General features: G+C 47.7%; 1 protein-coding gene across 5 annotated transcripts in view; it reads right to left on the bottom strand.

Annotated features, from left to right (window-relative positions):
- Positions 1-15,000, bottom strand: part of sptbn2 (spectrin, beta, non-erythrocytic 2) — a 65,399-nt gene that overhangs the window by 32,566 nt on the left and 17,833 nt on the right. The window contains exon 1 of one of the 5 annotated variants that reach the window (XM_035527375.2): positions 11,012-11,924. The exons of 3 other annotated variants lie outside the window; for them this stretch is intronic. In XM_035527375.2, coding sequence (XP_035383268.2) covers positions 11,012-11,117 — 106 coding nt within the window. In that variant the 5' untranslated portion in view covers positions 11,118-11,924. Of the gene's footprint in view, positions 1-11,011; positions 11,925-15,000 lie in introns of those variants that run through there. One more of the 5 variants, XM_035527377.2, reaches the window with a different exon arrangement.

The following is a 15,000-nucleotide window of genomic DNA, read 5'->3' as shown; positions in this document are numbered from 1 at the left end:
GGGGACACGGCAGGAGAGGGTTTATTATACACACACACACACACACACACACGCACACTCACACTCACTCTCTTCCTCCCTGCTGGGACAACAAACAAGAATTATGATCTTAATTAAAACACACTAACACAATTCAGGAGTGTCAGGTTTCAACTGACTAACTGGTGATGTTTGCACCAATCAGACCTCAGCAGAACCGATGCTAGCCAATGGGAAGAGGGGAGGGGCGAGTGCTCAACATTCATGCCAGATATGTATGAAGTGTGTTGCAAAGACAATCATAGTAGATGTGGGTGCCTCTGTCACGGCACTGACGTGAAGCAGGATGACGTATGAGACTGTGAAGGGCACGTTGCGTCCCGCTGCGCACATGCAGGTGCAGGTCAGTGCCAGCGTGGACGCTGTCCAGCCGAGCAAACACCCCCGCCACTACCAGACTCAGAGTGCGTGAGGCAAACGACTGGGTCACGTGAACAAAACCTGGTTCAGGCAGGCAAAACCTGGGTCACGCGAGCTTTTTGACATTTACAGGAGGGCAAACTGTGTATCGCAAAACATACACAAATACTCTAAAGGATTAGCATGAATAAGTAGCGCGTGCGTGCGTGTGTGTGTGTGTGTGAGAGAGAGAGAGTGAGAGTGTGTGTGTGTGTAAGTGTGAGCGAGAGAGAGAGTGTGTGTGTGTGTGTGAGTGTGAGAGAGAGTGTGTGAGTGAGTGTGTGTGTGTGTGTGAGTGTGAGAGAGCGAGAGAGTGTGTGTGTGTGTGAGTGTGTGTGTGAGAGTGACAGTAATCCTGGTTAGACAAGCTGGATTAAGGGTCCACTTACTGCACTTAGGTTAGGAAGATCTCTCACAGGGAGCACTTGTGCACATACACACACACACAAACACAAACACACTCCGTGTCTCCCTGATGAGATCAGCCAACACGCTGACTGAGATCCCACGTCTGCTTCTCTCTCTCTCTCTCTCTCTCTCTCTCTCTCTCTCTCTCTCTCTCTCTCTCTCTCTCTCTCTCTCTCTCTCTCTCTCTCTCTCTCTCTCTCTCTCTCTCACCCGTCTCTGCTGGATACGCCACTACTCTGCTACCTCAACTCCAGCTCTGATGATGCCCGCACACACGCACGTGGAGCAGTTAACAGGCCAGACCACATGGTCCTATTTACGCAACAGGCACCTGCTACCTGAGAGTCCCACAAGGAGAACCAGGCAACCGGAGATCCATGACTGAGAACGGCATGTCACACACGGAGAAGCACCTCAAACCCAGTTCAGCTGAGATCTACCAATGAACAATCATTTAACCGTACTGTACCAACCAATCACCATTCACATTTGAGCTGGTCTGTCACGCATCCCTTCAGATCATTGCATTCCTGTTTCCCTGTTGGCTGTCTGTCAGGGACATTAGGAATTTTCAGTCTGCACACCCTGTTGAATCCATGGAACTCCATGAACACACACGTAACAACAGGTAGGAACACCGCCGTGTCCCAGTCATTAGGACCACATGGAATTGTTTTTAATTAATAGCCTTTTTTAAAACGTTCTGTTCAGTGTTCCGTGTTCATGACCTCAGGCTCTCCATCTCTGCTCTTCACCTCTTTTCTCACCATTTCTCATAACTTCTCTTCCTATTCACATTTTCTTAAATGAATGTGTTGATCAATGTCTTTTTTTCTCCATCTGTGTCACTGTAAAGCAACCTTGAGTCCGTGAAAGGCTCTATATAAATTAAACGTATTATTATTGGTTTGGACTTTCAAACCTGACCCATTATATCTACTGGTGTATGTGCTGAAATGCAATAAACTCGATACAGATCAGATATGGACACTTAAAAACCTTTAGCCCTAGAATATCCATACTGTAGCACCTGAAAAATAGAAAGGCAAACCAAACAACTGTACACACACACAGGACGGACTAAATCATTGGCTTGTTATGGAACTCATTTGAAGCCTTTTGTAATATCGGCACAAAACCATTGTTGCAATAATGGTTAACAAACAATAATGTTCACCTCTAACACTCTTTTACACACACACACACACACACCAGGAGAGAAATGTTATCTTCATATAATCTCTGTGAAACCAGTTCTGCTGGTCACCAACCAAGAGCAAAAACAGAGTATTCACACTGAATTTACACTCTCACACACACACGCGCTCTCTTAAACACACACACACACACACACACACACACACACCTGTCCAGGCCTCTTTTTTCCTGGTCTGTTGTCATTCTTCTCCTTGTCATTTCTCTAACACACACTGGCTGGATCAGCACTGTCATTTATCTGAGGGGAATAATGCGAGAGGAAACACTATTCTGTTGCTTGTCCTCTCAAACCCAACACACCCCCCACACACACTTTAAGAAAGGCACGACAGGTGGTACACAGCCATTACCATATAAAAGAATTCTTGCAATGTGTAACCGAGCGAACCCTCAACAAAGAGAGAGTCATCAGGTTATCAGGACAGTGTGTGTGTGTGTGTAAGTTGCCTGGCATGCTAAAGGCTTCCTTAATTCTGAAAACACATTATAGAACCAGTCCTCCCAAATACCTTATTGAAGCGCACAGACATCAACACACACCTACATGGCACACACTCATTACAAACGTTCATAGTTAACCTCACAGTTACACCACACACAATTTAGGTGGTTTTTTTTAACACACCTCTGAGTATGGACGGGTAGTTTCTGTACCATCATAATACTGTTTTTCAATGCAAATCCACCACACAGTATCGCTTAGTCAGACACACACGCGTGCGTGTGTGCGTCCAATATTCAAATGCACTCTGACATACAAGCGATACGGTGCTTGTGTGAGTGTATTTCCAGGCATGTGTGGCCTCTGCTCCACTCAAGATGTGCAAAGGGAATCCACCCAGAGTCCCAGTCTCAGTCATTCTAGAGTCATAGTGATAATTCCCCCACCTGTACACACTCCCTCCCTCCTCTAAGGTTAACACATATACCACAGTGCTGGGAACTCCAACTAACAACTCCATCCATCTGGTATACATGGCACAGAAAGAGTGAGTGTGTGAGTGAGTGTGTGTGTATTAACATGTACAATATAAATTTTGGCTGCGAATAGATAATATCTGTTGTTGGATGTTTCACTAATCTTCCAATTACAGATTAACCTGGAAAACCAATGTCTGACACACACACACACACACACACACACACACACACACACACACACACACACACACTAAGTATATATTAGGTGTCTAATATAAAAGTATTAGGAGTTCTCCTATACCTTGTTACTAATTATTACAGATTCACTCATATATTAACAAACATGAACTACACACAGCTGCCAGCTTGCAACAGTTGCTATGGTAACAAACATGACTGTCAGACCATCCAAGGAAAGACTAGACTTGAAGTAGAGTATCTTCCTGAAGGGTGATACAATTACAGATAAATCCATACACACTGCTAACAGACCTATAACCCTAGTTAACGCGTGGACACAGACCCACTCACACACTCTAAGATGGGTCGCTAGGACACTAGGACCATGGGGCGGCAGCAGCCATAGGACTGAAGAATCAAATACTGGAAAACCAAGAAAGCATGCACTCACCCACACACACACACATCCACACACGCACACACCCACACACACACCCACACTCACCGAAACATGCAAGTGAACTCTTATGTTTTTAACAGAGGAAGTGAGAAACTGACTTCCTGCACCCACAAACACACACAGTTTTAGAGGTTGGTTGCTGTCGCCCAATGTGCATGTGCTGTGTGCACTGTGAAGTGTGCCGTGTACACCAGGCGTCAAATGCAACAGGTGTTTCCACAAAGATGTTGACAGGCTAACAATACACACACACACACACACACACACACACACACACACACACACACACAGGCAGCAACACGCCCGATGCATCTATTCTCAGCACATACATACAACTTTGCTGGGTGTTGGTGATTAAAGAAGAAACACCTGAGAAGGATTAATGCATTGTCTGTGTGTGTGTGTGTGTGTTTGTGTGCGCGCGCGCGTGCACGCACGTGCACACATTCACATTCTTCTGAAAGTTGGTCATGTTGTGACAGGGATTCTCCCCTAAGGTGAATGTGTGTGTGAGAGGGTTGGGAGAGGGGGAGCCTGATGAGTGTGTGTGTGTGTGTGTGTGTGTGAGAGAGAGGTGTGGTAGTGACATTTTAGTTGCATGGTAAAGGCTGACTATTAACCTGTAGCACAAGCAAAGTGGTGGTAACAAAGTAAGCTTGTGTGTGTGTGTGTGTGTGTGTGTGTCTGGAGAAGCACCTGGCACTGTGAACCGAGTCATCATGACACTGCTACATATGATAAACCCACAATAAAGGCGTACCTACTGCTGAAGGAAGCGTCTTCATTGGACAATAGAGGCATCAGTCATAATCTATTTTAAGGCCGGTCTAGTGTGTGTTATTTGGCCATGATGTTTGCTTGTGTCTGAATCCAACCCTGTTTGGCAACAGAGGAACGGCGAGGTGAAATAGCCAAGTGAAAAGAGGACGACCCGCCAGGACTAAGGAGTTATCCTTCCGCATGCTGGCTTTCTAGTGGAATTCCCCATGCTTCCGGAATTGTATTTGTAGTGCAAATTCTGAACTGCAAAACCCGCACCAGACAGAGTGTGTGTGTGTGTGTGTTCTCAGATCAATCTCCTTTTCAGGGAATACATCTTTATTCTGCTTTTACAGCAAAGATAACAACATACTTATTAACACATACACACACACACACACACAGACACACACACACACACACACACACACACACACACACAGAAACACAAAGAGCAGGGACTTCACGCCTGTGTGAGCAGAACTACTGGAGCAGCATCACGTACACTACGGTGTGTATTCGGATCGTTAACACGAGGTTTTGGGCATGTTAAACACAGTTATTACTGAGTGTACAGAGTCCCAGAAGAGCAGCGCAGGAATGTGGAGAAGCTTTGAAGTTGGGCTTTGCTGAAGAACAACCCCCAGCTAACTCCTGGGCCAGACCTTACTTGTGTTGTACAGTGTAGCGGCTTAACTCACACACACACACACACACACACACACACACAGTCACCAACCTGAGAAGCATTGCTTACTACTGTGTATATTAAACAAATTCACCATTTCCATTTTGTGCTGTAGATCGGTTACTGTAAAATTCCATGAATAATTCCCAAGCCTTTTTTACTGCTACATTCTGAAGGAATTTCTGAACCCTCTCCCCTCCTGAAGTCAAAACTCTCAGAAACTGTTTTCGAGCAGAGAGTTTGCCCCGGAGCGCTGGTTGGGAATACTGCGAAAGGCATTACGGAACGTGATTGCACTTAGCCGCCGTTCCGCTACTTTGCTGCATCGCCACAGCAACGCCTGCGGCGTGATCGGGGGGGTGGGACTTCCCAACTGACTGACAGCACACTCAACACACAATAAGAGAATGTCTGGAGGACCTTTTAGATACCCAAGGATAGGAAAATCCAACATACGTGAAATAAACCGCAACAGAAGAGTTCGTGTGGTGGAAAATGGAATCTGAGGAAGCAACACTTCAGAACTCTCGGACACCAGTGTCATGCTCGAATAGTAAATGCTTATAACACTTGTCCAATCACTTTTGTGCTAATACATGTTAATAACAGCCTCCAAAAATGAGCTTTCATTTCTTCAGTGTTGACAGTTCTAAATATATTTAGACTATGTTGGTACTGCCAAGAAACTTTATTAATTCTTCCCGTGGTGATCGTTCCTGGTCCACCGAGAAAGTGGGAGGGTAATTCCATTACAATGCTTTAGTAAAAAAAGAACAAAACCATAAACTCTCTGACAGAAGCTTGACGCTATTGCTTCGTCTGTATTATAGCACTCTAATGCTTTCTAAACATTGCTCAGGAGGGGGAGTGTGTGTGTGTGTGTGTGTGTGTGTGTGTGTGTGTGTGCGTGTGCGTGTGCGTGTGTGTGCACGCATGCATGCTGCTGGGACCCGTTTCCTCAAAGTTCTTTACATACCACTAACACCACATCAATACATATATCACTCTTGGCCCAGAACAGAACGGGCTCGCTGCTGATATCGGACACTGGTCCAAACCTCAGCTTCTGCAGCGTGCTTGTGTGATTAGTGTCCGTTTCCCTTTTCCTCAGATATTTCACACCTGTTCCAAAAACGCACATTAACCCATACAAACTCAGGCCACAAAAGGTGCAAACACAAAGCATTTTAAACACAGGTACGCTGAGAAAAGGCCAATTAAAGTGTCGTGCATGGGTGGAGTATCAGATGACTCAATCATCAGCATTTATCTTAGTGGCTGAATAAATAAGGGCTCAAATGAACCCTCGCATTACACTTACACCGAGAACCAATTTTACTGGCCAAAAAAATTGGGTTTTTACATTAGAGTAGAAACCCAGTAATTAGAGAAGAGTGGAGCTCAGACCAAACCAACTGGTCAGAAACACGCAGACCAAACCAACTGGTCGAAGCCTGATCCGTACCTCGGGTTCTTCCAACCTCAGTACGGCTCGGCTTGAAACTCTATTTGTGGAATATTTAAATGGCCACTGACACTATGTTGATTAACTGAGACTAGTACTTATTGTATTGTTTATTACACTGTTGTTGACTAACAACTTGTTTATTGCACTTATCTTTGTCTGAGATAGAACTTATGTATTTTGCACTCCCTGTATTTGATTCTTGTATTTCAACAGTATTCTAGATCACTGGTATTTTGGACTCTAATCTACTGTACTGTAATGGGATGTATTCTATGAGGAAATGATAAAGCACTTTTGTAAGTCTGCTAAATTCCATACATGTAAATGTAAACTAGTCAGAAACACGTAGACCAAACCAACTGAAGAATTTAGTCTGATCCACAGAGTGACAGACTGACATGTGACTCCAGCAGCTCCAGTAACCCTGTAGGACGTGCTTAGATGACTGCAAACATGACTGGTTTAATGCTGTAGACACACACACACACACACACACACACACACACACACACATACACACACATATACATACACATATACATACACACACACACACACACATACACACACATACACACATACATACATACACACACACACACACGCGCGCGTATCCTCGTCATTGTTTCGGACACTGCTGCACAGGGACTAGATGTTTCTGACCAAGCTCCACACAAATTGGAAAGTGCATTTGCCAATTTGTCAGCATAACAGGTCTTTTTGGTGGATAAAACATCGGCTTCCCCTCAGTAGAGGCATAAACCATTTAAGCAACTGTATCAACGTTTAAAACAGACACCCCCACAAAAGCGCATCAGAGACAGTCTTGTCACTAATGGCCATTAAAATAATTCGTCCTCCATTTCAAAGGAACGTTAACGCTTAGTGTGACGTGGGACAGGACGCCATACTGTGTGGTGTGTGTGAGGATACAAGGCTGGAATGTACAGACATGTGTTTGTAATAAGAGGAAAGATACTGGATGTCCACTATCTGGTCACACATGTTGGCACGCAAACAACCTCACAGCCAACGCACTCCATTTTCCTTCCAGTAAGATCTCTCCCTCAGCCCACAGATTAGGCTGTGCCAACCTTCATAGAATGGCAGGCCCACACACACACAGACACACAGACACACAGACACACACACACACACACACACACACACAGTGTCCAGGCCTCTTTTTTTCCCGGTACACATGAGCGATCATCTTCATGACATGGTTTTCACTTCAGGGGGTACTAACTGGACACATAGACACACAGACACACACACAGACACACAGACACACACACAGACACACGCACACACACAGACGCACACACACAGACACACGCACACACAGACACGCACACACACAGACACACAGACACACACACACACACACAGACACACAGACACACACACACAGACACAGACACACACACACACAGACACACACACACACACACAGACACAGACACACACACACACACAGAGACACACACAGACACAGACACACACACAGAGACACACACAGAGACACACACAGAGACACACACAGAGACACACACAGAGACACACACACACACACACACACACACACACACACACACACACACACACCAGCCCCTTATCAGCTGAATATTTCTGCTATCAGGAGTTTGGACAGTGCAGTAAGCAAACATGCAGTTAAACTGCGCAGTTCTGTGCCTCATCATCTGAGCGGGTTGATATCGGGGCTGTTTGCTCTTTGTCCACGCTCTAGGGCTGTGGTGCGTGCTCACACCATGACTGGCCGGTTAATGCTCGGTCATCACTTGCACTCTGACTCCTCCCCTTAGCCAGCCATCTCTTTGGCTGACCTTTCCTCCAAATCCCCGGGAGGATGCAGCGTTAGCGTAATACCATCTGAAGATGCAACAGCAGGAAATGAATTCTTCTGGACTCCTGAATGAAGCCAAAGTCCCTTTGACACTCATTCGAGGGGGTCCCCCCCACCAGAGCAGCATGGAATCAGACAGGCCCCGTTTCAACTTCACAACTTTCACACACTCACAGACTTTAGCCATCTCTCCACATTTCTGGGCTCACTTGGGCGAAGCCTGGACAAAGCCGTCCCTGTCCAGTTCCACGGCGTCCTAGTTGGAGCTGGCTAGTCTGGACCCTGAGCCCTGCGGGAGAAGACGTGCGGTGGTCCTGAACGCCGCCTGCAGGCCTTCCTGGACATAAGGGACCCCCCCCCCGCACGAGGACGCCCCACGCTCGCCGGGCACACGTGGACGCTCTCAGTGGAACGACCTGAACAGGGACGCATCACATAAGCGTGCCAAATGGCTCGGTGACCTTGTTTACAGGAGGGAACTCGCCCGCAGGTGTGCGTGGGATTGGGAATGAGAGACACCTGTTTTCCAAAGAGAAGTCCAAGAGTCAGCCTTAAGGGCACACAGGACCAGAATTACCTGTGTGTGTGTGTGTGTGTGTGTGTGTGTGTGTGTGTGTGTGTGCGTGCGTGCGTGCAGGTGCGTGTGTATGAGAGAGAGATTGTGCACCTGTGTGTCTGTCTGTGCAAGGCATGTGTGTGTGTGTGTGTGTGTGTGTGTGTGTGTGACAAACACGTAGCTGATGCTGTGACGCAACCCAGCGACCCCAGCAGCTCGGCTCACCAAGAGGACGGCGAAGAAACACTCGCACGATAAGAGTCAGGAAATACCCCCCACCCCTCCCCCTCACCCAGTCCACACACCTTCCTCGCCCTGGCCTCTGACCTCAGCTGGCTCTCGCCTGTGACACAACGCTACAATCCCTGCCGGGAACTAACTGACTCTCTCTCCCTCCCTCCCTCCCACGAATCCCCACAGCAGCACATAACCCAGAAAGAGAGGAACCAACATTTCAGATCTCGACGGAAAGGTGTGGGAGGTTGGAAATTTCCCTGAATAGCACGCAGTGCTGCCCAGCCCAGATGAGGCCGGCGGGGTGACCTACAGCGCGAGCCTCGTGTGCTCTGTAAACTCCGGACTGGCTCGGCCGTCCTGACGCACTCCTCGGAGCAATCGTAAGGTGCTCAGACGAAGGGCCGTGGGTGCAGTGAGGGAAAGACATGTTTCAAACCTTAGCACCTGCTCACGTGGGTGGGTATTTGTTTATTAATACGGGGGGGACCAGAAGCCGTGCATTTCTAAAAATGTCTATAACGGATGGTGTTACACGTCCACGAGGAGCTTTACCAAATATCCGAGACGCAATCACTGTAGCAGATATCTGCGAGAGATCACAAACTAACTTCTATCTGAAATTGCACTACACAACCCTTTTCTAACTAATTAGCCTGCACCTGAGCTCTAACACAGGCCTGCATGTGCACACGCACAGCCATGCTGCACACACACACAGACACACATGCGCGTGCATGGTTATGAGTGGGAGGTGCCTGTAATGGAACATTATAGTAACTTGACACATTTGTAACAATTACTGCAAGGTATCTCTTTGGTTATGGAGGTATAACTACCCGATCAGTGTTATTTTCACTATCTCTCTCTCTCTCTCTCTCTCTCTCTCTCACACACACACACACACACACACACACACACACACACACAATCAATAAGCAAACGAAGACACTGAAACTGACCTTCTGGAACTATGGACTTGATTTGCGAGGACAGAGAGGTCTTGTGTTACAGGATGACGAGTGGATGTAAACAGTGACAGTAAAGCTGTAACGCAACACCGTGGGTCTGGGCAGGTGGTGCGGGTGGGGCCGCAGCTCTCAGCACCAAATGTCCTCATGACTGTGATGACGTGTAGCAGGAGCTGAAGACCTTTCTGCTGACGCTTACAAGTTTGTGTGTGTACAGTGTTTGGACTTTTTCAAAGTGGTGAAGGTTAAGCGGCTCTCACAGGCGCACACACACAAACACGCCAACTGAGCTTTAAAAAATGTAAAACATTAAGGGTGTGAGTGACAGCCCTGTTACACAACTGCTTTGAACTCACAGCACAATGCAGGCTGTGCTCACGCGCATGCGTGTGTGTGTGTGTGTGTGTGTGTGTCTTAGCTGATGTATTCAGATAAGTAAATTCCCTATCCAACCAACCATGCTCCACCCACCCCCACCCCCACCCACCTGTTGTGCTGCTCTGACAGTCTTTACTCTCTGTTTCTTAACGGTGGTGGGACTGGGATCTGGTGCAAAAGCCCTGTGGTAAAACCTAAAATACCTGAAACAAGGCCACTCTCACACACACACACACACACACCTCCCAGGCCTAAGCTTGCCCTGCTCTGCTTAATGGAGGGTGTTGCTCTGATGGTGTCTGCTGTGGCCAGGACGCACAGGGGAGGGGCAGCGAGGTCCCGCTCAAAGCAGGACGTCCCGTCCTCACGCTGGTCCCTCGCCCCGTAACCATGGCCGGCGTCACGGCGACAGGAGACGGGCCCCCGAGCGCCGTGAGAGGCGGTAGGGGGGCGCGGGACTCTTACCTTGCAGCTGTTTGAATCGCCCCTCCAGGATGTTGGAGTACTGCACCTGGTTGACGAAGGCCGCAGGAGAAAGGCACGGCTCGCTACCTCTCCCCTCGTAATCCATCGCTCCTTCTTTTCCCCCCCCCCCCTCTCTCTCTCTCTCTCTCTCTCTCTCTCTCTCTCTCTCTCTCTTTCAGCAGTTTTTCAGCACTCGCTCGCCAAGCCGTTCCCTCCCGGCAGGAAGAGCTCGATCCGCGACGGAGAAAAAAAAACAAGCAGGCAGGCGGGCACGTGGCGAAGAACGCCGTGGAAAGGTTTCCGTTTCCAGAGTCGAGTGGAAAGGAAGGTGGGCAAAGGCGAGACGGAGATAGCCCTCCCGTCCAGGTGCACAGCGTCCCGCTCTCCAGAGCAGCCCAGCTTTCCAGGTGTGTCTGTGTGTGCGTGCGTGCGTGCGTGCGTTCATCCGTGTGTACCAAACCCCCCCATGGTCCTCCAAAAGCACTCTCTCAGATCCTCTCCACGCCCTCGGGGGTCTCCAGAGGAAAGAACGCAGAAGATCAAGTCCCCAAAACCAGACTTAAAAAACAAAAACAACAAGAATACAGATTGCAAAAAAAAAAAAAAAAAAAAAGCAGAGATAGCACAGAATGTTCTCTCTCTCCCTCTCTCTCTCCTCTTCTACCGCTCGGTCCGCGTGCAAAGTGCTCGGGCTCTGTAGCCAGAAGCTCTCCCCGCGCTTACGCACACGCGCGCATGCTCAGCCTCTGCCTTCCCTCCAAAACGTGTGTGTGTGCGTGCACGCAAGTGTTGGGGGCAGTGGGTGGGGGGTGTGGGTGGGTGTGTTTGCACACGCCCACGCACCTTGTTTGAGTAGCGTCCGAGAGCTAGCCGCCGTAAGCTGCCTAAGCAAACAAAGCCTTCTGCTTTCTTCCTCTCTCCCTCTCGCTCCCTGTTTCGCTCTCTCTATCTCGCTCTCCTTCGCTCTGTATTTGCATAAGGTGTGTGATGGGGGAGGAGTAACAGGAAGGGAGGAGAAATGTGGGCTAAACCATCTCTATAGGTGTAACGGGGGAGCAGCACGGAGCAGGACTATTCTACTTCACAAAGAGGGGGAGAAAGAGAAAGAGAGAGATAGAATGAAGGAGAATTAGAAGAAAAGTTGTACGAGCCAGACACGGGAGATAAAGGACTCGTTTCGTTCATACTCTCTCCGATCCAGTACACGCCTCAACAAAAATACAGTTAAGACAGGAAGGAAGCACTTGAGAAAGACTCATCAGTTGCTCTTCCTGTGGGTGTGTGAGCACGCGTGTGTGTCACTATGTCGACTGCTACCTTAGCAATCTCCAAAACAGCACCCAAAAGTAGATTAACTAATCAATTAATACACAGACACACAGAGGACTGTGAAAGACAGACAGACAGAATAAAGTGGCTTGGTACAGGACTGAGTCTGTCAGACTGAAGTTACTGCTCAGCAGGTGTGAACAAAAAACTCCATTCTGAACATGTGTGCATGCACGCGCATGTGTGTGTGTGTGTGTGAGATGATCACTAATGTGATTTATTCATTTATCTCAGATCAGTAGAGCAGACCTATTGGAGCAGGCCAACACACTCAGATGTACACGCAGCCACAAGCAGGCACGAGCACAACCGCAAATAGACCAGTGTGTGTGTGTGTGTGTTTTCCTTATAAACATCTCAATCCATGTCAGAGTCACATGTGTATGTGTGTGTATATATATGTGTGTGTGTGTATATATATATACACATATGTTTGTGTGTATATGTGTGTGCGTGTGTGCTTGTGTGTGTGTATGTTTTCCTTATACACATCTCAATCCATGTCAGAGTCACATGTGTGTGTGTGTGTGTGTGTGTGTGTGTGTGTGTGTGTATGTAAACATGATTTAGCAAAAGCACACACGTCTAGCAAAAGCTCATGGAGAAAGAGGAGAGGATGAGTAAGGATGAAACCACCTTCATACGGGTGGGAGAGAAAATCTCACACTGGACTCACACCTCCCACATACCACACACACACACACACACACACACACACACACACACACGCACGCACACACACACACACGCGCGCACGCACACTCCAACTGAGATAGTGTGAAACAGCATGTTGGGATACTTACTGATAACAATATCCTATACCCCCCCCCCCCTCTCACACACACACACGCACGCACGCACGCGCGCACACTCCAACTGAGATAGTGTGAAACAGCAAGTTGGGATACCTACTGATAATATCCCATACCCCCCCCCCCTCTCTCACGCATGCACACATACACACACGGGAAATCTGAAGGAAATCTGAAAAGTGATGACAAAATGAGAGTGAAAGCAATCCAGCGAGAGAGAGAGAGAGAGAGAGAGAGAGAGAGAGAGAGACAGAGAGAGAGAGAGAGAGAGAGAGAGAGAGAGAGAAAGGGTGTGAACTCTGAGGGGAAGTACTGAAGTAGTCAGTGTGTAAAAAATGTGGATATCATGTCTCTACTTGTCAAGAAGAGGTAGTATCTTTCACTTACTTTGCTTAGTCTCTCTCTCTCTCTCTCTCTCTCTCTCACACACACACACACACACACACACACACACAGCTATTTCCTGTTTTGTTTTAGAAATGTGTTTCACTATGAATATTAAGTAAAAGTAAATGTGTACATGTGTGACGGATTTGGCAGGATAATAAAATGAAGGTATAGTCTGTTGGCTCCCTCTGTTGGCAGAAAACACAAACTACAACATGGCGCACACGCACGCACACACGCACGCACGCACGCACCCCATAAGACATCACATCCCATCCCCTTTACATACACACCCACGGACAGACACCTTCTCAGACAAACCCACAATAACACACAGACCCACCCACACAGACAAACTCCCTACAAACAGGGAGCTAAAAATGATATCATGCCATTCTCATTATAATGCTGATATAAAATCATGATGGCAAAAAATACATACATTGAGATTAAACAATTTTATTATTTAGTCATATTTATTAATAACTTGCATAAGCACTTCAAAAGTAATAGATCAAAATTTAAACTATTGTCAAAAATCTTGCCGACACTGCAAAAAACATTTCAGTTGATCAACTGTTCCAAAGAAACTCAGGTATTTGGTAAAATGTAAACGACTGCTGTTCCACACACTTCCAGATGACCAAAGTCACTGTCTTTTTGAAAGTAATCCTACTCACAGCTCTGCTTCAGCACCTCCCCTCTCTCACTAATCCTACTCACAACTCTGCTTCAGCACCTCCCCTCTCTCACTAATCCTACTCACAGCTCTGCTTCAGCACCTCCCCTCTCTCACTAATCCTACTCACAGCTCTGCTTCAGCACCTCCCCTCTCTCACTAATCCTACTCACAGCTCTGCTTCAGCACCTCCCCTCTCTCACTAATCCTACTCACAGCTCTGCTTCAGCACCTCCCCTCTCTCACTAATCCTACTCACAGCTCTGCTTCAGCACCTCCCCTCTCTCACTAATCCTACTCACAACTCTGCTTCAGCACCTCCCCTCTCTCAATAATCCTTCTCACAGCTCTGCTTCAGCACCTCCCCTCTATCACTAATCCTACTCACAGCTCTGCTTCAGCAACTCCCCTCTCTCACTAATCCTACTCACAGCTCTGCTTCAGCACCTCCACTCTCTCACTAATCCTACTCACAGCTCTGCTTCAGCACCTCCCCTCTCTCACTAATCCTACTCACAGCTCTGCTTCAGCACCTCTCCTCTCACTAATCCTTTTCGGATCTCTACTTCAGCACCTCCCCTCTCTCACTAATCCTTCTCACAGCTCTGCTTCAGCACCTCCCCTCTCTCACTAAACCTACTCACAGCTCTGCTTCAGCACCTCCCCTCTCTCACTAAACCTACTCACAGCTCTGCTTCAGCACCTCCCCTCTCTCACTAATCCTACTCGCAGCTCTGCTTCAGCACCTCCCCTCTCTCACTAATCCCACTCGCAGCTCTGCT

The sequence above is a fragment of the Electrophorus electricus genome, chromosome 8 (assembly GCF_041902795.1).
Source record: "Electrophorus electricus isolate QZ-2024a chromosome 8, ASM4190279v1, whole genome shotgun sequence".
NCBI lineage: Eukaryota > Metazoa > Chordata > Actinopteri > Gymnotiformes > Gymnotidae > Electrophorus > Electrophorus electricus.
This window is presented reverse-complemented; position numbering and strand designations above follow the sequence as displayed.